The following is a 22014-nucleotide window of genomic DNA, read 5'->3' as shown; positions in this document are numbered from 1 at the left end:
CAAAGGTGTCTCCCAAGACAATGGCTATGTCCGAGGCTTTTGTCTTGTTGAGCGACCAGCCCACTTTGCCCGAGGGTTTTACACGTGGTCTTCATGAGACAATAGTCAAAGAGTCGCTTTATTCTGCTTCCCGGGGGAACGTGGTCTTCAGCACGTCTCCCTCTCTCTCTTGGGTCATTTGACCCCCCCTTGACTAGGGCTCTTGCAAATCTCACAAAGGCGGGGGCTGGGGTCATAACAAGGCAAAGAAGCTGTTTCTGCATTTTAACCTGGATCTCATAAAACTCAAGTTTACATCTTATAGTTTATTTGCAAAACCATCTCGGATGAATAACTGTTCATGCTAATAACAGCTGAAATGCAACAGAAAGGGAAAAGGAAAATATCAATAAGCTAGCCATACCAGAAATATAAATTCGTTACATGGCTCAAAGTGGCAAACAAGCAGGAAAACAAAAGACAGTGGAAGTCAAAAAAGACAATTAGTGTATCTGTACATTTGATATCTACAACAACATCTATTGGCTAAAGCTATCAGTTACAACAGGAATATTATTGAATAAAACAAAATTCTTACCACTAACTCAATTTTTGCTTTCAATGTTTGGTCTTTTTTGATGTTCTGGACATGTATCACAGGGCCAGTTAGGATTCCAGTACCAGTATTGCTACAATCTACTGTATAGACAGGCAGATTTGGGGCACCAAGAAACTGTATTAAAAAACACATGTAAACAATTACAATAAAATCGATGAGAACTGAACAAGCTAATTAACAAGAGTTAGGGTGAGCACTGAGTGAATGATATAGTAAATACATAACAAACTCCTTTGGAATCAGTTCAAACTCAGTTCAGGTTAATGGAAAAGTCAGCTGAACATAACAATAAAACAATCTAATTTCCATAAAGATAGAAACCTTTCCCAAGTGCAATCATTAGGGTGTGATCATAACCATGTAACCATTTGTAATGTAATTTAATAAGATTGAAATACAAACTCTTTCTTAAAAAACTCATGGGTAAAATCTATCAAAAGAAAATCCAACAGTTAATTTCAAACTGTTCAATTGCTTCTTCCAGTTTCTACTAAACTCAAAATAAATAACTGTTCTTGCTAATAGCAGCTGAAATGCAACATAAAGGGAAATAAAAATAAAAACCAAAAGCTAGCCGTACTACAAATACAAATTCATTAAAAAAAGCACCTGTGGATTTCCCTCCACAGATGCTGCCTGACTTGCTGAGTTCCTGCAGCATTTTGAGTTGAGCTACCGATTTTATTCACTCATGTCTTTAGAATTCATTTCATTTTAACGTCTGGTCTCAACTTCCAGCTACTTGCTTGTTCAAAAGTATTTATTCCCAATTCCATTACGATAAGACATGAGAAGAATTTGGTCATTCAACCTGTTAAGTCTGCTCCACCATTCCATCATGGCTGAACACTCGAGTTTCTGAGATTGCAATATCCATTAATCCTATGGTTCCAATTTTATGAATTCTAAAGAAATGTTGAACAATCACAACCTTTGTCCAGAAGAAAACCAAAAACATGACAATTAAATAAATGATTAGTGTGAATCAAAAGGAATCTACCAAATCATTTCAGTAAGAACAGTATTTCTGAGGAATTGTGTTCCAATTATCGAAGCAAACAGCAAAGGGAGAACGATGGTGAGGTGAGTTTGGGGGATGAATCGAGATGGTGTGTTGCAGAATCCTGGGGGAAGAAATTCCCATGCTCAGTCAACTGACCCAAGTGAGAGGTTGGATCACTTTGGGTGTTGAATTGATCTGAAGAACTTGAGAAGCAGCTTCGGGCTGGGCCTGGAGCAAATCACTGAGCAATGTGGTCTAAGCCCAGTGCCCGTGTTTTAGTGCGAGGTGTAAAACACTGTTCAGACCATTTAAATGCCAGCCCAGATCAGAGGCAGGAACTGATGTTGCTTGCTATCTTGAAAGCAACAATTGAAAATTGACAAATCATTTCATGCAAATGTAATTTTATTTGTAGATGAAACTACAGGAAAAAAATGGCTGAAGTGCAATTTTGCACCATTTTCCTGACTCTGATGTAGCTGGCAAAGTTCTATGCAATCTGTCTATATACTGTTATTTCAACAGAATGCAAAAAAAAACCTGTTCAAGCAAACAACCCATGAATCTAGCAACTTACTTGATTTTGATTGATTTCAATTATATTTCTACAAACTAGACTGACGGGAATGAGCATCAGTTTCTGAAATATGACCACTCTGCACTACAATGAGTTTTTCAGACTTATTGTGTTCTTTCTTGAATAATTTAAGGTTTCCCTGCTAATGTTGTGACTAATGCAATGTATCTGCAATAATGCTGAAACTAAGTTTTCATTGCACCTGTGCATTCATGGCCTTATGCAAGTGACAATAAACTTCATTTTGACTTTTATAAGTCTAGTTTTTGATTAATGTATCCCTTGTCTGTACCCAATACAACTCCCCAAATAAACATTAATGTGATGTATAATATTCTAAAAGTATTACTATGTATTAGGAAACAAAGAGTCAGACACTTAACTAAGTAAGTCACAGGATAAGCACCTAAAGGGAGCAAATATGATTTTCATCATAAGATATGTTTAGATGGACTAAAGGGCCCATTTCTGTGCTGTACAGTTCCATGACTAACAGGATTAAATGATGTTAGCTAATAAATTATATTAGCAACTGCTCCAGATTTAAGCACCTGCAGTCCCTGTGCCTCCATATTTGCTAACAACTTCAACTGAATGCATTGAAACTTTCAAACACTGGTTTTGAAAAATCATTATATACAGCTGTGTAAACAAGAACAGCCTAATAGGACAGCATATACCTAGAAGCCACTAAACAAGTGGTCTGGAAACTGTTCACCGCATTTCTACAGACAATGATTGCTTCCTAAAACTGACTGCCATCTTTGCAAAATGCAAGATGAGCACTGGGTTAGTGGATAACAAATCAGCAGATAACATGGACTAATTGTACAATTTCAGTTTATCTATACCCAATATCAAAACACTACAGAAGCTGTAAATCTGGAGTAAGTAGAACACTGAAAATATTTCAATTCTGATGAAAGGTCAATGAGCTAGAATCTCAATTCTCTCTCCATAAATTCTGTTTGCCCTTCGAAGTACTTTTAACATCCTTTCTTGTTTTTACATATTTGAGAACTACCTATTTATACAGTCTATGTAAACCTAGGGAATGTGGATATAGCTAATATACAAAGATTAGAGAGATACAGCATTTGAACAGTCCACTCAGCTCAATATGCCCATGTCAACAAACAGTACTTATATGGGTTTTAAATCTATACTCAACCAGAACCAGAGAGAAATCAATTACAAAAATCTGAAAAGGAAGTGTAATGTCTGCATGTTGACTGAAAAGCAGAGATAATGCGAAGGTAAACTGTGAGGACGAAGCAGGTGCAGTAAGGAGCATGGCTGAGTGGACAGCAAGACCACACATATGGAATAAGCTACCACAGAAAATGGTTGAGGCAGGTACAATGACAACATTTGGCTAAGTACATGGATAGAGGGCTCTACATGGCAGGGTGTAATACTGGACTTACTGTCAGAGAGTGAGGCAGGGAAAGTAAATTAAGTGGCAAGATGGCATGAAGCTGAGGTCCCTGAAATCACTGTTCTTAGTTGGGTTTTTTTTTAAAGAAAAGGTATGTAAGGATGGTTTTGGAGAGAAGCATTAGGTGTCAGGTTAGTGTTTAGGGACAGTTATGTGGGGGAGTTAGAGGGCAGGCCAGAGTCTAAGCCTCCACTCCACGTCTGAAGGCCAGTGAGGTGGCTGTGGTACATCTGTGGTCAGATGTCAGGTTGGCAGACCAGCAAGGACGAGAGCCAGTGGTACCACCAGGTCAATGAGTCATAGATAGGAACTGAAATTGTAATTTTCTATAGGCAGGAAGCACGATGGCCGGTGTATGTGAATCAATGAGAATGGAGCTCAAAGCCTAGAGTTTGGTGATCCATGGGACCTGGGATTGACACTGATGATTGAAGCCCGAAGTATTTTTGGAAGTTCTGGAAGTCAAAACTGTTTGGCAGGAGTCTGCTGGGAAAGTTGAAGGCTCAATGTCTGGAGCTGAGAGGCCGAAGGTAGCCTGTCCATGGGTAGATTCTGTGAATGTGCGTGGGTGGGGAGGGTTGAACAGGTCTTGTTTTGTTGGTTTTTTTTGCTTTTGTGCTTTGTGTTTTGCTGCCAACGCTATGCTGATACCAGAATACATGGTAATACACGGCTACCTCCAGCACATCTTTGGGTATGTTGGCTGTTAACACAAAGGACTCATTTTACTGTATGCTTTGATGTATGCATGATAAATAATAATGAATTTTGAATCTCGGCAGTCAAGGAGCACTTTGTGTCTAGTTGCCATAGTTCTATTAATTTTAAGATAGTGATGGATAAGGGTAGGACAAGTCAACAGGTTAGGATCCTAAACTGGAGCAGGGTTATTTTGGGGGAATTAAGACAAGATCTAGCAAAAGGCAGAAAGGAACTATTTGCAAGTGGGAGACTTTTAAGGGAGTGTTAGCAAGTTATCCAAAAGCAGCATGATCCTATTAGGATGAAGAGTAAAACGAGCAAAATTAGGAACTTTGGCCGACGAGAGATATTAAGGCTTTGGTCACAAATAAGTACCGTAGATGTCGGATTATAAGCCGCTACTTTTTTCCCACATTTTGAACAGCTTTGAACTCTGCGGCCTTTAATACGGTGCGGCTAATGCATGGTTTTTTTCATGCCGCCAAAAACATTTTGCCTCGTAACAGTAGACCAATAAAATTGAAGAGTAGTTCACAGAGGTCCAATGAAATTGTACGATAAATCAAGCGCACTTTCACAATTAAATTATTGTAAATCAGTCATTTGTACTCACCCTCATCAACATGGAAAACACTCGAAGAAAAGCATTGTGCTGCCTTTATGGCAGTTATTTAGTTTATAATATTTTCGCTTAGTAATTCATTTTCTAGTTAAAGTTAGAAGTGTTTTAACTATATTTGTTTTCTGTACTACATCGCGGGATGCTATTGTTTTCTGTACTACATCGCGGGATGCTATGACGTCACACCCGGTTTCGCCGCATCTTGTGGGATACCGGTTTGCGATAAACGGGAAGGCGGGGGTGAGCGGCGGAGCGGCATTAGATCTGAGCGAACGCTGCTTTTAAGTTAAAGGCGATCAATAACTTTTCCTGGTAGGCTGCAGTATATATATTTTTTACCAGTCGTTAGGAGATATTGGAATGTTGTTCAGTAAAAAAGTATACGCAACGTATATTTAAAAGTAGCCGCGTTACAGGCACGGTTAGAAAAAAAGCATTTGCAATATGTATTTGTTTATGTTACCATATGGATTTAATTAAAAGTTAAAAAATCCTCACGTGTAATATCTTTCTGTGTAAATATCTCATATTACAACGTGGGACACCTGCGGCCGAAAATCCGGTGCGGCCTGTACAAGTAAAAAATTGATTTTCTTTCTAAAATTAGAGCCAGCGGCTTTTAATCAGGTGCGCTCTGCAGTCCGGAATCTACGGTATATATCAGGTTTAGAAGATTTGGGACCAGTGAGTTCCTTGACGACAATCAGAAAATCAACAATACTCTTAAAAAGAATACCAGGAGGACAAAGAGAGGGTACAAGATAGATCTGGCAGGTAAAGTTCAGGAAAATTCCAAGAGGTTCTATAGCCATATTAAAAGGGTGGCTAGGGGAAAGGTCCTCTTTGAGATTAGCAGGCTGCCTATGTCTTCAGGTTTAAGACTGCACTGCTGAAGTTCAGTGACAACTTGCTGGTAGCTAGTGAATCAACGGAAGTCATTAAATTCTTTGTTATTCACACTTATTCTGGTAAACAATCACTGCAAACAGTGCCCTGTGGCTTCTATGTCAGAGTTGAGCTGAACTGTCGGTATGACTTGGCATTTTAGTGGTGTGGGCTGGGGTCTAGGAGAAACAGCATGTTTGCAGCACATCCAGGCCAGAGTTGCTGGAGCAGACTTTGACAAAATTCAATGCGGTGGAGCCAAGGCAAAGTGAACTCGAGGGAAGATTTGAGGTTTGAATAATTTAAGAGTTGAGCTGGAAAGGTTGGGGTACTGGTCAAGTCGAGGCGGTGGAGCCCGAGGGTGTAACAAAGTGGCAGAGAGTGAGGAATGAGCCAAAGTTTCGCCAATTTAAACACCAGGCCAGATTGAAATGATCAGGGTGTCAGGGTCAGATGCCAGGGATGGTCTGGTTTGGCTCACTGCTCTGCAGGGTTTGCTCGTCTCTGTGCCAGACTGAGATTGTGGCCTGCAACTAGTGGACCTCAAGGTCGGCTGCAGTGATGCCTGGCTTTGTGGCGTGGTTTGCTCATCTTGCTGGACTGATGCTGTGGCCTGCAATGAGTTGGACTTCTAGAGTGGCTGCAATGATGCCTGGCTTTCAGAACTTCAGTTCTAAATGCTGTTTACTTGCTTTTACTGTTTGCACGATTTTTTTTCTTTCTCTGCGCACTGGGTGCCTGATTGTCTTCTTTTGCTTTTACTGGGTTCTCTTGGGTTTCTTTGTTTCATGGCTACCTGTAAGGAGACAAGATTATACGAAGTATACATAGTTTTATAATATACTAGACAATGGGGTGACCTGTTGGGGCACCCTTTGAAAGAAGGGTAGTGCAGTAGGATGTGACCAGAATGAACATTAAATTTTCCTGAATGCTATTGGTATCGCTTTGTTTTGGAAATTGAAGAACAAAACCTCAGTTTATTAAAGAAGGATGCATAGCAAGGCAAATATAGCTCCTCGTCATTTAACGAAGGACACTTTTGATGGCATCATTTCTGGTTGATCTGCCACTCTTGTGCCTCTCGTTGTCATTCTGGAGATGTGCAGCCCTTTCATTCCACGTCTCTTCATCTCTTTTGCTGTTTGTTCTTTGTCTCTGATCCTGGAGACGTGCATTTCTCAGCTCCTTTGTCTCTTCTTCTCTCCTCCTCCTGTGCCTGTTTTTGTCATTCTGGAGACGTGCATGCCTCTCCTCCTCTGTCTCTTCTTCTCTCATCTTTTTTGTCCTGACTCTGATCCTGGAATCATGTGGCCCTGGCCTCATCCGCTTCTTGTTCTCTCCCTCTCCTTGCCGCTTCCCAACGACGTTTGGTGTCATCGCTTGACCATAATGTACCCCTTCTCTTTCCATGCAGCATAATTAGACTGACCATTATTTTTTTACCCTAATGCTAGATAGAAGATACAAAGCAGTAACACCAAAGCCTCCAGGATGCTGATTATTCTTGATGATGTGGTTGGCGCTCTCCTTAAATGGACATGATATAGTCACCACTGTCCTTTGACTGCAGCCAAGGGTCTGATGGGTGGCTTGAAGTACGTCATTACAATAAGATTTAATTATCTCTTATTGATGGGTGGCAGTTAAATCTGTCCCAATCCTGCACATGCTGATAGTGATTAGCAGCATGTGACCGCTCAAAATAGAGCTGCCCTTTCCTTTTGCTCCGGTTGGTGACGCTGCTGTGAGCATCGTGAGTCGCTTCTGAGTCTGGCCGTGCGCATGCATCGTGGTGTTTCGTCGCGGTTTCCATCATGGCTGACATCGGCTCTCAGGTGAAAGTTGATTTTGGTGAGTGAGCAATTTTATACGAATATGAATTATTAAATGTCCTGTTCTTAAACTTTCTGACACTTGCAGGTAGTTGACAGTGAAGAGCAGTTTGGCATTGAGTTGCTGGCTTTCCCAGTAAGAAATGGCCCAAAAATCTTCTAAGCAGTTTATTTTAGTAATTGTGCAATCAAGTGTTATGTTGACTTTGCCTGCATTCTGTGTGCATTTTAAGTCGATTTTGCCAAAAATGTGCCACTGTAATGCACTGTTTGCACTAATTGGAGGTCACAAACAAACAGAGCATGAGAGTTTTAGTAGTGTATAGATGTACTTTGAACTTTGAGATTAGCATGGCTTCCTATGTCTTGAGCCATAGGAAATGGGTGAGGTTTTTAAAAAATTCTTTGACTAAGAGGAAAATCATGGTTGCTCAAGATATAAGTGAAACAAATGAAGTGGGTACTTGCAGCTTTAAAGTGCATTAAGATGGATAAATCCACAGGGGTTTACAGAGAGCATCCTTGTACTTTGTTGGAGGCTGGAGGGGAGCTGAAGTTTCCGAAGACTGGAAGGTAGCTAATGTTACTATGCTGTTTAAAAAAAAGGTAGGAAGGACAAGCCAGGGAACAACAGATCGGTTGGCTTGACACCAGTAGTTGAGAAGTTGCTGGTGGAAATCTGAGGGACCGGACCAATTAGTATTTGGATAAACAGCACCTGATTAGGAGTCAGCATGGCTTTGTGATTCTTAAATTGTGCTTGATAAACATTTTAGAGCTCTTTTTTAAAAAAAAAGAATTAATCCAAAATATAGATGAGTGAAGGTAGTGGATGTTGTCTATTTGACTTAAACAAAGCCTTCAACAGGAGCTTCCTATGGAATCCAGAAAGATTCAAAACTGGTTCAGAAATAGGAAGCTGAGGGTAGTGCTTGAATGTTCTTTCTTTGAATGAAGGTTGAGTGACTAGTTTGCCACCCGGTTTAGTGTTTGGATATTTTTTATTCGTTATTTATATAAATGATTTGAATGTAAATACACAAAGCTTTAGTGGATAATTTTATGAATGACACAAAATTATGAGGTGTTGATGTAGGTTTTTGTAGATTGCAAAGGAAATGGTATGAGGAGTGAATCTCAATACAGGTAAGTGTGAGGTAATGCAATCTGGAAAGTCAAGCCAGCACAGAGCTTATGCTATGAGTGGTAGGGCACTCAGGAGTGTAACAGAACAAAGGGACCTAGGAGCACAAGTGGCATCACAGGTCGACAGGTGTCCAGACTTGGAGTACTGGGGGCAGCTTTAGTCACCCTGTAATAGGAAGGGCTTGGTTAAACTAGAAACGGTGCAGAAAAGATTTACAAGGAACAAAATGCCTGAATTACAGGGGGAGGTTGTCAAGCTAGGTCTTTATTCCTTGGAATGTGTGAGAATAAAGGTAACTTTATAGCAGCAGTTAAAATTGAAAGGCATAGATAACGTTGATGGTAACAATCTTTTCCCCAGAGAAGGAGTGCAAAACTAGGGACATAATTTTAGGGTGATGGGGGAAGACCTTAAATGGGACCTGAGGGACAACATTTTCGTGCACAGGATGGTGAGAACAACTAGTCAATAGCATCATTTCAGAAGCACTTGGATAGATATGTGGAGGTAGGGATTAGAGGGATATGGGCCAAATGCAAGAAATTGGGATTAGCTGGGTAGACATCATGCTTGGGCCATAAGGTCATATTGCTCTATGACTATGACTGAAAAGCAGCTTTCATCAACATGAGGCAAAATGGTGTTAAAACTATATCCAGACATAAATATCTATCATGAAGAGAACCAACCATTAGATGTGCAGTTCTCTGCTGAACATTTATACTGAGAAAATAATGGAAGAGAATACGCTAAGAGAATGCAGGAGAGATAATGAAAAGTAAAATCTTAACTTTGAGAGCTAAAATGTTTACCTTACAATGTACCACCAACTTCGGTTGTGCTGTAATATTCCCTGCTTCATCCAACACCTCAACTTGGAATGGAAAAGCTGTTCCATTTTCAATAACTAATTTATTAGATTCGGGCTTTATCCTCAGGGTATGTGGTGGACCTGTAATTGGTAGCACAACATTAGCCTTTCTATTCCATCTTATCTCTTGAGCCTTACTCCACTGTTGAGTTATAAGCCACAAACACAATTCCCCATTGAACTTTACCAATATGAAAATTCTTTAACATTAATATGGATAGGCTGTTTTGGCATATTTTAACTCTGCAAGGTATTACTACTGAACTGAACCCACACGTCTTCTGCAAGGATTTCTAAGTAGCAGGCAATGATAAACTTTTTTTTTCTTCTTAACCTCTGAAAATGAGGGTAAATGTAACAATTTAGTATCACCTTTTGACAAGCTAATAGGAAAAATAAAATCTTGTGGCCTCATTCATCTGCATCTGTTAACATAACACTTGATGGCACAATTACTAAAATAAACTGCTTAGAAGATTTTTGGGCCATTTCTTACTGGGAAAGCCAGCAACTCAATGCCAAACTGCTCTTCACTGTCAACTACCTGCAAGTGTCAGAAAGTTTAAGAACAGGACTTTTGATAATTTGCATCAGCTCCATTACCCAAAAAGGCCTTTCATCTTGGTACCTTCATTCCTACATTACTACAGGTTCACTTCACGCGAAAAGATCTATACGTGTCTTGAATATACTTACAAACTGAATTTAAATAATTTCTCACTAAAGAACTCCAAACAATTTATTAAGCTCAGGTAAAGAAATTGCTTCACTCAATCACAAAACTGCAAGGCAAAGTTAGATACCCGAGCCAAGGTAAACTTCATCTCTCCACTGTGACTGATGGAGGGAACCACACAAAATCTTTGATTACTGGCAAAGCTGATGGCATTTCTATCAGCAGTCTACTTCGATCATTTCATAGTCACGCATGTCCTGAATGGCGGCATTACACTGCACAACCTGGATATTCAGAATGGGAAGAGATTTGGATAGCAATGAAAACTAAGTTCATACCTTCTCTAAATATCAGACAGTTCCTGTGGAACTACTGACTCATTGCCCTAATTCATATATTTTGAACTTTAGACATTAAAGTCATTTAAAAAAAAACACTGGCAAATCAAGTGCACACCAAATTTTTTGTATATCATTGATACATAGTAGCGCAATGCTTTACAGCACCAGTGTTCAGGGTTCAATTCCAGTCGCTAGTTGTAAGGAGTTTATAAGACCATAACATAAAGGAGCAGAAGAAGGCCATTCAGCCCATAGAGTCTGCTCCACCATTCAATCAAGGGCTGATCCAATTCTTCCAGTCATCCCCACTCCCCCGCCTTCTTCCCATACACTTTGATGTCCTGGCTAATCAAGAACCTATCTATCACTTCCTTAAATGCACCCAATGACTTGGCCTCCACAGCCACTTGTGGCAACAAATTCCACAGATTTACCACCCTGACTAAGTAATTTCTCTGCATCTCTGTTCTAAATGTACTTCTTCAATCCTGAAGTCGTGGTCTCTTGTCCTAAACTCCCCTACCATGGGAAATAACTTTGCCATATCTAATCAGTTCTCCCTGTGACCGAGAGGATTTCCTCCGGATCCTCTGGTTTCCTCCCAAATTCCAAAGACATACAAGTTAGCAGCTCGTAAGCTGTGGATATGTTATGTTGGTGCTGGAAGCACGGTGACACTCGTGACCTGTGTTGTTTATTGACACAAATGACACATATTTCACTACGTCTCGAAGTATATGTGACTATTAAATAAAGATATCATCTTAATAAATACATTATCTGCTTGGCACATAGATGCAGATATGTTAGCAACACACACAAAATGCTGGTGGAATGCAGCAGGCCAGGCAGCATCTATAGCAAGAAGTACAGTCGACGTTTTGGGCCGAGACCCTTTGTCAGGACTAACTGAAAGAAGAGATAGTAAGAGATTTGAAAGTGGGAGGGGGAAGGGAGATCCAAAATGATAGGAGAAGACAGGAGGGAGAGGGAAAGTTGATTAGCAAAAGGGATACACAGCTGGAGAGGGAGAGGATCATGAGATGGGAGGCTTAGGGAGAAAAAGGGGGAGAGGAGCACCAGAGGAAGATGGTGAGCAGGCAAGGAGTTATTGTGAGAGTGACATGGAGAGAAAAAGAGTGAAAAGAGGGAAAAAAAAGAGAAAAGAGAAAAATAATTAATAAGGGATGGGGTAAGAAGGGGAGGGGGACATTAATGGAAGTTAGAGAAATCAATATTCATGCCATCAGGTTGGAGGCTACCTAGACGGAATGTAAGGTATTGTTTCTCCAACCTGAGTGTGGCTCCATCTTGACAGTAGAGGAGGCCATGGATCTCCTCTGCACCCTTTCTATGGTTTCCACATCCTTCCTGTAGTGAGGCTATCAAATCTGAGCACAGTACTCCAAGTGGGGTCTGACCAGGGTCCTGTATAGCTGCAATATTACCTCTCGACTCCTAAACTCAATCGCACGATTGATGAAGACCAATGCACCATATGCTTTCTTAACCACAGAGTCAACCTGCGCAGCAGCTTTGAGTGTCCTATGGACTTGGACCCCAAGATCCCTCTGATCCTCCACACTGCCATCTGAAAATTTTCTGATCATGCTTAATTATCATTGTTAATAAAGATGACAAAGAACAATGGACACAGCACTAATCCCTGCAGCACACTACTAGTTACAGGCCTTCAGTCAGAGAGGTAACCATCTACAATGTCCAATCCAATTTATTACCTCATCTTCAATGCCAAGTCACTGAACCTTCTTGACTCCCATGTGGGACCTTGTCAAAGGTGCTGCTAAAGTCCACGTAGACAACATCCACTGCCTTTGCCTTTATAAATTTTTTTGGTAACTTCCTCGAAAATTTGATTAAGATTAGTTAGACATGACTCACCACGCACAAAGCCATGTTGACTATCCCTAATCAGTCCCTATTCATTCAAACACTTTTACATCCAGTCCTTTAGAATACCTTCCAATAACTTTCCTACTACTGACAGAAGGCTCACCAGCCTGTAATGTTCTGGTTTATTCTTAGAGCCTTTCTTAAGCAATGGAACATTAGCTAATGTCCAATCCTCCAGCACCTCACCCGTGGCTAAGGATGTTTTAAGTATCTCTGCTAGGACTCCTGCCATTTCTGCAGCAGCTTCCCAAAGAGTTTGAGGGAACACACTGTCAGGGCGTGGAGATTTATCCACCCGAAGAATACGTACACAACGCTGGAAGAACTCAGCAGGTCAGGCAGCATCCGTGAGAAAAGAGTAGCCAATGTTTCGGACCGAGATCCTTCATCAGGAAGGGTCCGAAACGTTGGCTACTCTTTTCCCATGGATGCTGCCTGACCTGCTGAGTTCTTCCAGCGTTGTGTATGTATTCTTTGATCCACAACATCTGCAGTTGTATTTTTGTGTTTATCCACCCTAAATTGCCTCTAGTTGTTAGAAGACAACGCAACCTCAGTAATCTGTATAGTAGTGGTTACCAACCTTTCTAAGCCCAAGATACCCTACCTCGGCCTTAGGAAAGGCGAGATCAACCCCAGATCGACTAGTTACACACATGCGCACCAGGGCAGAAAAGACCGGAAGTAAAACCCCGCAACCCGGAGTTAGAAATAATGTATAAACAACAGGGGTACCCACCCTTCTTTGCACCGCAGACCAGTTTAATATTGATGATATTCTTGCAGACCAGCCGACAGGGGGAGGAGAGGTGGTGTTAAACTCTACGGGAATAAAGCGGGACCGGCCAACAGGGGGTGGTGGGGGGTGTGTGTGTTAAACACGACCAGAATACAGCAGGACTGGCCAATGGGGTGGGGGGAGGGTGTTAAACATGACCGGAATACAACAATACTTGAAGCAGGTTCCTTATGTCCAGTCTATTCCGCAATTTAGTTTTCCTGGCTCTTGGCACTTAGCTTCTGTCCCACTTGCTCACGTTTTTTCTGCTCACAAAACTCAACGGGTTTGTCTTTAAGTTCAGGGTGCTTGGACTCAAGGTACCGAAGCAGTTTTGAGGGCTTCATTGCCTCATTAGACAGCCTCTGGGCCCAAACTCCAGACTCCCGCCCGCCCGCCCGCCACCTTGGCCAGGTGCGCTGGTCGTGGATGGTTAAGAGGGCAAGGTTACGGACGGAGGTCCCCGTGCCGGGGCCGCGGCGGTCGCAGTCTGGAGAGAGCGACCGACCAAGCAAGGAGTGCGTTAGGATGCGTGCCCACCCACCTTGTAGGATCTATCGACTAACAAAAGTTTGTTTCAGTAGATCGCAGTGTGGTAGCTGCTCTGCTACTTACGAAACCCCTGAGCCTGAATTAGGTCGTCTGCGAATATTTTAGCACTGGGTTCCCCACGAACATTTGGTGTGGTAAACAGGTTCAGATATGGCGCCCATCTGTCCGCGCTCCAGGCCGGTGGCAACAGCACTTCCCGCCGGCCACGTGAGGTCAACCAGTGATCCCTGGCGCGAGGGTATCACTGCATTTAGGCGACAGATGACCTCGCATGCATTCAAGTTCAACAGTGGGCTGACAGGGAATGAGGAAAGGTGCAGCTGACTCATCGTTTCCTCGCGGCCCGGTGGTTGGGGACCACTGAAGTACACTGTGTAGTGCGGGGGAGCTACACGCATGTGCAATGGGCAGAAAGAACGGAACTAAAAGCCCGCAACCCGGAAATAATCTCTCAACAGTATTTGTGTATTTATTTTTCACTTTTTTTTTTTCGGGATCTACTGGGAAAGTCTCAAAAATCGACCAGTCGATCGCAATCGACGGGTTGGTGACCACTACTGTATAGGATGCATGACCTTGCTGCTGCATTGCCTCTGTATATGTCACCTGAGTAAACACAGATGGAAGAGATCCATTCAAGATCTTCCCCACTGGTCTCCGCTAAAGAATACTGATCTTCCAGAGCACTAGCAGGTTTATTAGCATTGCACAAGAAGCAGGGGATTGAACTAGAGTTGTAGTAGGATGGGAGCCGGAATTTAGAGTGGTTGTGGAGAAAAATATTGGAGTGGGGGTGGAAAATAAGTGAAGGCAAAATGGATATGAACTTTCCCTTAAAAACAATGTTACCTCTGATGTCGTTTAGGGAAGGTTGGTGGATGAAGGATGTGTGCCAGTTTAGTCACATGAGGAAACAGGGATTGCTGCCACAGTGAAGCAAACTTTAGATAAGGTTATTCAGTTTTAGCTATAATCATTTTTCAGAGCTTTGATGAAGGCTGGCTGACTGAGTACTGGACTATATTTAGCTACCAGGCTAACTTATCCTTTAAGTTGGAACTGACAAAATATTAAACTGTCTAGAGCTTCTTGAATTTATAAGCAGAAAAATTTACTACGAGTTTTACAATGCTAATTTAATCTGAAAAAATCAATGTCAATTGATCTAGGGTGCAGTGGCTTATTGGTTAAGTTAATGGCCTTCATCCAGAAGCCTGGAATATTGATGAGGAAACAGGAGTTGAAAGCGGCAGATAGGGAATATAAATTACTTAAGAATAAAGTTATTAGTCAATGCTCCAAAATCTATTTGGTTCATTAACATCTACCATTAACATGGTAGCCATCTACCATTTTATCTAGTACATGACACGAGAATCAAAAACTCAGTCAATTCTTAACTATCTTCTAAAGTGGCCATGCAAACCATTCAGCTTATGGTTAATGGTGTACTACTTAAGTGAAAACCCAAATGCTATGAATAAACAAAAGTGTAAAAATTATGAATGTAATGCCACGGACAAGTACACAAAAATCTGCATTCGGGTTACATGCCAGAAATCAATGCTTCAGTGTCAAAATCAGTCACTTGTCCATTAAGTTCTGCTGAATTTCAAGCATTATGGCACAGTTCTTTTCAACTCAAATGCTATAAACACTCACACACAATGATAACACTGCACCTGTTATATATGCAACATTTAATAATAATTTTTTCCCCGTACAAATTTCTAAAAAATTTTGAGAAATTCAGGAACTTACCAGGCAGCAGCCGGATTCTTAATATTTCTGTATCTTGCTTCAATCCAGGTAAGATAACTTTAAGTGCAAAGTTCTATAAAGAAATACTTGAACAATTACTGGATCATATGCATTAATGATGCTATTTCCAGATTGATATTTAACAAACTTTTATGGGCAACAACATCAGAAATTGAATTGTATTGCCTTTCATTTCTTAAATATAGTGAGAAGACAAGTGAATAAAATTGAAGTGTACAGATGCTCACATCTTTATGCACCAAGGTAATTAAAATCATGCACTAATAGGGGGAAAAGCAGTTGAATTAGTGAACTTCTACCAGAAAATTTAAGGGGATTATCTATAATTAAACATACCTTGCCTTGACAGCTGTTCACAGGACCTCTGGCAATTATACCTCTAATGGTGCAACTTGTTCCCTTGGCCACAAATGTTTCATAACGCAGCTCTAACCCACTGTAAAAAGCAATTATATTAGAATAGGTTACTTCTATATACAAGCAAAGTGATTTTGGAAGGAATAGGTAGGTCTTTTTCAGACTGGAAAGTGGTAACTAATGGAGTTCCTAGACTTCAATTACCTATAAGTCCTGCCGAAGAGTGTCGGCCCGAAATGTCAAATGTACATTTTTCCATAGATGCTGCCTGGCCTGCTGAGTTCTTCCAGCATCTTGTGTGTGTTGCTTGGATTTCCATCATCTGCAGATTCTCTTTTGTTTATATAACTGAGTGACTTGGTATCCAAATTTGTCAATGCCACAAAATAATTGTGAGGGCATGCACCATAAGAATATTTAGGCATAGCTTCAGGATACAGATTGATTTGAGTGTGCACCACTTGTCACATTTTGTTTAGTGTAGTAAAGTTCAATGTCATGCAGTTCAGGATAAGGAATTAAAAGCTATATAATTATTTTTTTAAAAAGTAATCATTTAACTGCAAATTAGGGAAGGTGATGTGATGTGTGATACACTTAATACCTGATACACTTGCCTGTTCACTTTTTAAGTAGCTAGGAAAGTAAATGGCATATTAGCACACTGCAAAAAAATTGGAGTTCAGAAGTAAGGAGGAGAATTTTTTTACAATTGTACAGGGTAGTGGGGACACACAAGCGTAATGTGCATATTTTAGTCCTCTTACTTAAAGGAATATACTACAATTGGAGATAGTGCATAGTAAGATTCATTCAAACCAGTTTTTAAAATTATGAGAGGTATTGCTAGACAGCCAGTACCTTTTTCTGAAGGTTGTAAAGTCTTATACCAGAAGGCATGCATTGAAAGCCAGAGGGGAAAAGTTCAAAGGAAATGTTCAGGGCAAGTTCATTTCTAAAAGAAACTCGGAGTGACGGCTGCCTGGAATAAGCTGCCAGAGGTGGTGTTAAGGCATTTAAGAAACTCCTAGATATGCACATGAATATGCAGAGAATGGAGGGATATGGATTATGTTCCATAATCTTAGGCTCTCTGATACCTGAAACAGTTTTGCTAACAAGAGTGCTTCTTCATAACTTCAAACATAATCAAATCACGCATGATATTCCTTATTCCGAGTGATACAGCCTGAGATGGTATAATCTCCTGTTATAATTTAACTCTCAGTCCAGGAAAACCAAACTGTAAATGTTAATCATTTGGAGAGCTCTACATTCAGCCTAAATAATGCAGTTCAGAGATATGGAGAGGTTAGAGTGCAAACAGAAGGACAAACTGTCCATATCCAAGAAAATATACAAGATTAAGAAACATCTGTTGACCGACAGGAAATACAGGGAGACAGTTACAACTAGGTGCAGGAAACAATGTAACTGTCAGGAAGGGGAAAAGAGGATAGGCAGCTAGCGCAGAGTACCCCAATGGCCCTTCCCCTTAAAGGGTATTGTTTTGGATATTGTTGGGAGGGGGTGCGGTTGACCTAGCAGAGGAAAGACACAGGGGTCAGGTCTACGTGGCCAGAAGGTCTTTCATTGATTTTATTATGTTTCTTCAATTTTCTCAGCATGCTCGCAAGAAAATGAATCTCAGGGTTTTATATGGTGATATATATATACTTTGATAATAAATTTACTTTAAACCTTATAGAGATTCATAAAATCATGAAGAACAAGGATAAGGTCGTTGGTCACAGTTTTTTCCCCCAGGGTAGAAGAGTTTAAACTATAGGACATAAATTTAAGCTGGAGGGAAAGATTTAAAGGGGGCATGAAGGATAGGTTTTTCATTAGATGAAATGAGCTACCAGAGATATGTTAGATAATTGTAAATTTACACTACTCAAGAGTGCAAATGGCAGGCAAATCAAAAATGATACCAAATGCTTATCTAAAGTACAGCAGAATTATTTGTTGCAATACCTTGCTTCCACAATTGGTTTGATATCAGTGGTTGGTTGTGTTGAATGTCCAAATTCATCCTGCAGGTCCAGAGGAATACTGAAAGGGACAGCAATACGAAATGGAGGATCCAGCATTCCCACTGTAAATTTATCAGGTTTGCCCTCTTAAGAGGAAAGAAATATTAATCTCAAAATAGTGCACAAATTGAATAACACTGGAAACAGAAAATCTGTTCAGGAAGCTAATCTCTAATCAATAAGTATTAGAGCAGAAATCAAATTAATACAGTAACACACAAGTACAAAAGAGCAAGGGCACAGTAATGCCTTGATTTTAGTGGCAAGGGGCTCTAAGCTGCAAAGAGACTAGTCACTGCTGCTACATGTAGGGTAAGGCACCTAGAGGAGGGAAAGTGGGCAATTGTAAGGGTAAGGCAATGGAAGTTGACTGCACCGAAGTTAGTAAGGCATTTGAAAAGGTCTTTCATGGTAGAGTGACCTAGATGTCCTTACCCACAGCCTTCTCCTCAATTTCATCAGAACCCTTTGCACCACCAATCTTTTCTGTTCTTTGAAACTCATTCAGGTATGCCCACTGTATTCTGACCTTTTTGACAGATAATCAGATAACCTCAAGCCAATCCTTGAAGATTCTCTGAAATACATCCCTCTCCCATTATTTACCTGTGACAGTAAATTTGAAGATTTTGCTTGGAAGAGGCCTTCCTGCATACGTATCTGCATTACTTTCATTCAACACCACTTGTAGTTTTAAGGTGTAGTTCCCAAGCTTATTAATATTTTCTGGAAAAAAAATGCAACCCTATTAAAGTAAAATGCAAAATTGAGCTGTGATCGCTTCCTCATATTTCTAAAAATTGCCCCACAATGTCCTCTATTTGTTTGCAAAGTGCATAATTCTGGCTTTAACTGTTCTCATTTACAACCAAAATTAGTATTCATAATTTGTGTCTTGAGTACACCCAAATGCAAACCCACAAACATAGTGATGGAGTACTACAATTATGCCAATATACACAATAAGGCTACTTTACAGAATAATTTTCTGCTTGGAAATGCCTAGATATATCCAATTTTAAAATCAGCACTTATTATAAATAATGCAAAACAATGACACTTCAAGGTTTAAAAATCTATATTTCTAATTTATTTACTTCAGTGAAAATACTAACACATTATTCTTTTTACAAACAAGATTCCTCCCTTGGTGATATTTTTTGTTCACAAACAGGAACAAAAGAATACACTTGCTTGAAATGTCTTGGTTTCCTACCACACCATGTGAAAAAATGAACCTAGGAAAACCTGAACCATGACTTCAGTATTTTCTTGTGAAAACACTCACCCATCTTTTTGAACCAATATGGCCATTTGCCACCATGTTGACTGATATGAGAAACTATTTCTTTATCACCTCCAGAAGCTGAAATGCCAAAGAACAGTTATTAACATTTTACAACAATTTAATAATAGCATCAATTAATTCAGATTCTTAATTAACTGTTCAACATGACATTCAGCCAATTTAGGAGTATATCAAAACACAAAAATACAACTGCAGATGCTGTGGATGAAAGGATACGTACACAACGCTGGAAGAACTCAGCAGATGAGGCAGCATCCGTGAGAAAAGAGTAGCCAACGTTTCGGGCCAAGACCCTTCAAATTCCTGATGAAGGGTCTTGGCCTGAAACGTTGGCTGCTCTTTTCTCACAGATGCTGCCTGACCTGCTGAGTTCTTCCAGCGTTGTGTACGTATTCTTAGGAGTATATACCATTTGGACAAATGTGGAAATCTCATGGACAGCATCTTATCGAGTATTCAAATACAATTAACTCATGGGCCCACATTTTTTCTGCTAGCGCAAACTTCAAACATCTCCATTTGGGCCAACAATTCTATGCCTGTTCACAGAGCAATCTCACTCACCCCACACTTGCATAAACTACACAAGAACAATTTACAGTGATCAACATAGAACATAGAATAGTACAACACAGTACAGGCCCTTTGGCCCACAATGCTGTGCCGACCGTTAAACCCTGCCTCCCATAAAACCCCCACCGTAAATTCCTCCATATACCTGTCTAGTAATCTCTAAAATTTCACTAGTGTATCTGCCTCCACCGCTGACTCAGGCAGTGCATTCCACGCACCAACCACTCTCTGAGTAAAAAATCTTTCTCTAGTATCCCACTTGAACTTCCCTCCCCTTACCCTAAAGCCATGTCCTCTTGTATTGAGCAGTGGTGCCCTGGGGAAGAGGCACTGGCTGTCCACTCTATCTATTCCTCTTAATATCTTGTATACCTCTATCATGTCTCCTCTCATCGTCCTTTTCTCCAAAGAGTAAAGCCCTAGCTCCCTTAATCTCTGATCATAATCCATACTCTCTAAACCAGGCAGCATCCTGGTAAATCTCCTCTGTACTCTTTCCAATGCTTCCACATCCTTCCTATAGTGAGGCGACCAGAACTGGAAACAGTACTCCAAGCGTAGCCTAACCAGAGTTTTATAGAACTACATCATTACCTCACGACTCTTAAACTCTATCCCTCGACTTATGAAAGCTAACACTCCATAAGCTTTCTTAACTACCCTATCTATCTGTGAGGCAACTTTCAGGGATCTGTGGACATGTACCCCCAGGCCCCTCTGCTCCTCCACGCTACCAAGTATCCTGCCATTTATTTTGTACTCTGCCTTGGAGTTTGTCTTTCCAAAGTGTACCACCTCACACTTCTCTGGGTTGAACTCCATCTGCCACTTCTCAGCCCACTTCTGCATCCTATCAATGTCTCTCTGCAATCTTCGACAATCCTCTACACTATCTACAACACCACCAACCTTTGTGTCGTCTGCAAACTTGCCAACCCACCTTTCTACCCCTACATCCAGGCCGTTAATAAAAATCACGAAAAGTAGAGGTCCCAGAACCCATCCTTGTGGGACACCACTAGTCACAACCCTCCAATCCGAATGTACTCTCTCCAGCACAACCCTCTACTTTCTGCAGGTAAGCCAATTCTGAATCCACCTGGCCAAACTTCCCTGGATCCCATGCCTTCTGACTTTCTGAATAAGCCTACCATGTGGAACCTTGTCAAATGCCTTACTAAAATCCATGTAGATCACATCCACTGCACTACCCTCATCTATATGCCTGGTCACCTCCTCAAAGAACTTTATCAGGCTTGTGAGACATGATCTGTCCTTTGTAAGGACATGCTGACTGTCCCTGATCAGACCATGAATCTCTAAATGCCCACAGATTCTATCTCTAAGAATCTCTTCCAACAGCTTTCCCACCACAGACGTAAGGCTCACTGGTCTATAATTACCCAGACTATCCCTACTACCTTTTTTGAACAAAGGGACAACATTCAATCCTCTGGTACCATTCCCGTGGACAACGAAGACATAAAGATCCTAGCCAGAGGCACAGCAATCTCTTCCCTCGCCTTGCGGAGCAGCCTGGGGAATATTCCAACAGGCCCCAGGGACTGATCCGTCCTAATGTTTTTTTTAAAATTAGTTTTTCTATACATTTTACAAATTAAAAACCCCAAATCCCAATAAGGAACATGAATACAGTGCAAAATTAAACACACAATGACAATATGCTACAAAGGAAGAGAATTTGACAAAAAAGCACCTAAATTGAAGACAAGTAAACTTAGTATCCTCCCCAAGCCCCACAACACAAAAAAAAACAACTCCAGACCAACCACAACACAATATAGAGAGTATAAATCAGGACAATCAAACTCCCAGACTATGAATACGTCCTAATGTATTTTAACAACTCCAACACCTCCTCTCCCTTAATATCAACATGCTCCAGAACATTAACTTCACCCATATTGTCCTCACCGTCATCAAGTTCCCTCTCATTGGTGAATACCAAAGAGAAGTATTCATTGAGAACCTCGCTCAGTTCCACAGCCTCCAGG

At 40.8% G+C, this 22014-nt stretch overlaps 1 protein-coding gene across 2 annotated transcripts in view; it reads right to left on the bottom strand.

The window, feature by feature from the left end:
- The window catches only part of smchd1 (structural maintenance of chromosomes flexible hinge domain containing 1), a 185485-nt gene that overhangs the window by 89034 nt on the left and 74437 nt on the right, over positions 1 to 22014 (bottom strand). For both annotated transcript variants that reach the window (XM_073043659.1, XM_073043666.1), the window contains 7 exons: positions 19406 to 19483; positions 18724 to 18843; positions 18059 to 18203; positions 16058 to 16157; positions 15701 to 15773; positions 9620 to 9759; positions 578 to 712 (listed from right to left, as the gene is read on the bottom strand). In XM_073043659.1, coding sequence (XP_072899760.1) covers positions 578 to 712; positions 9620 to 9759; positions 15701 to 15773; positions 16058 to 16157; positions 18059 to 18203; positions 18724 to 18843; positions 19406 to 19483 — 791 coding nt within the window. The remainder of the gene's footprint in view (positions 1 to 577; positions 713 to 9619; positions 9760 to 15700; positions 15774 to 16057; positions 16158 to 18058; positions 18204 to 18723; positions 18844 to 19405; positions 19484 to 22014) is intronic.

This window comes from Hemitrygon akajei, chromosome 1 (assembly GCF_048418815.1).
Source record: "Hemitrygon akajei chromosome 1, sHemAka1.3, whole genome shotgun sequence".
Lineage (NCBI taxonomy): Eukaryota > Metazoa > Chordata > Chondrichthyes > Myliobatiformes > Dasyatidae > Hemitrygon > Hemitrygon akajei.
This window is presented reverse-complemented; position numbering and strand designations above follow the sequence as displayed.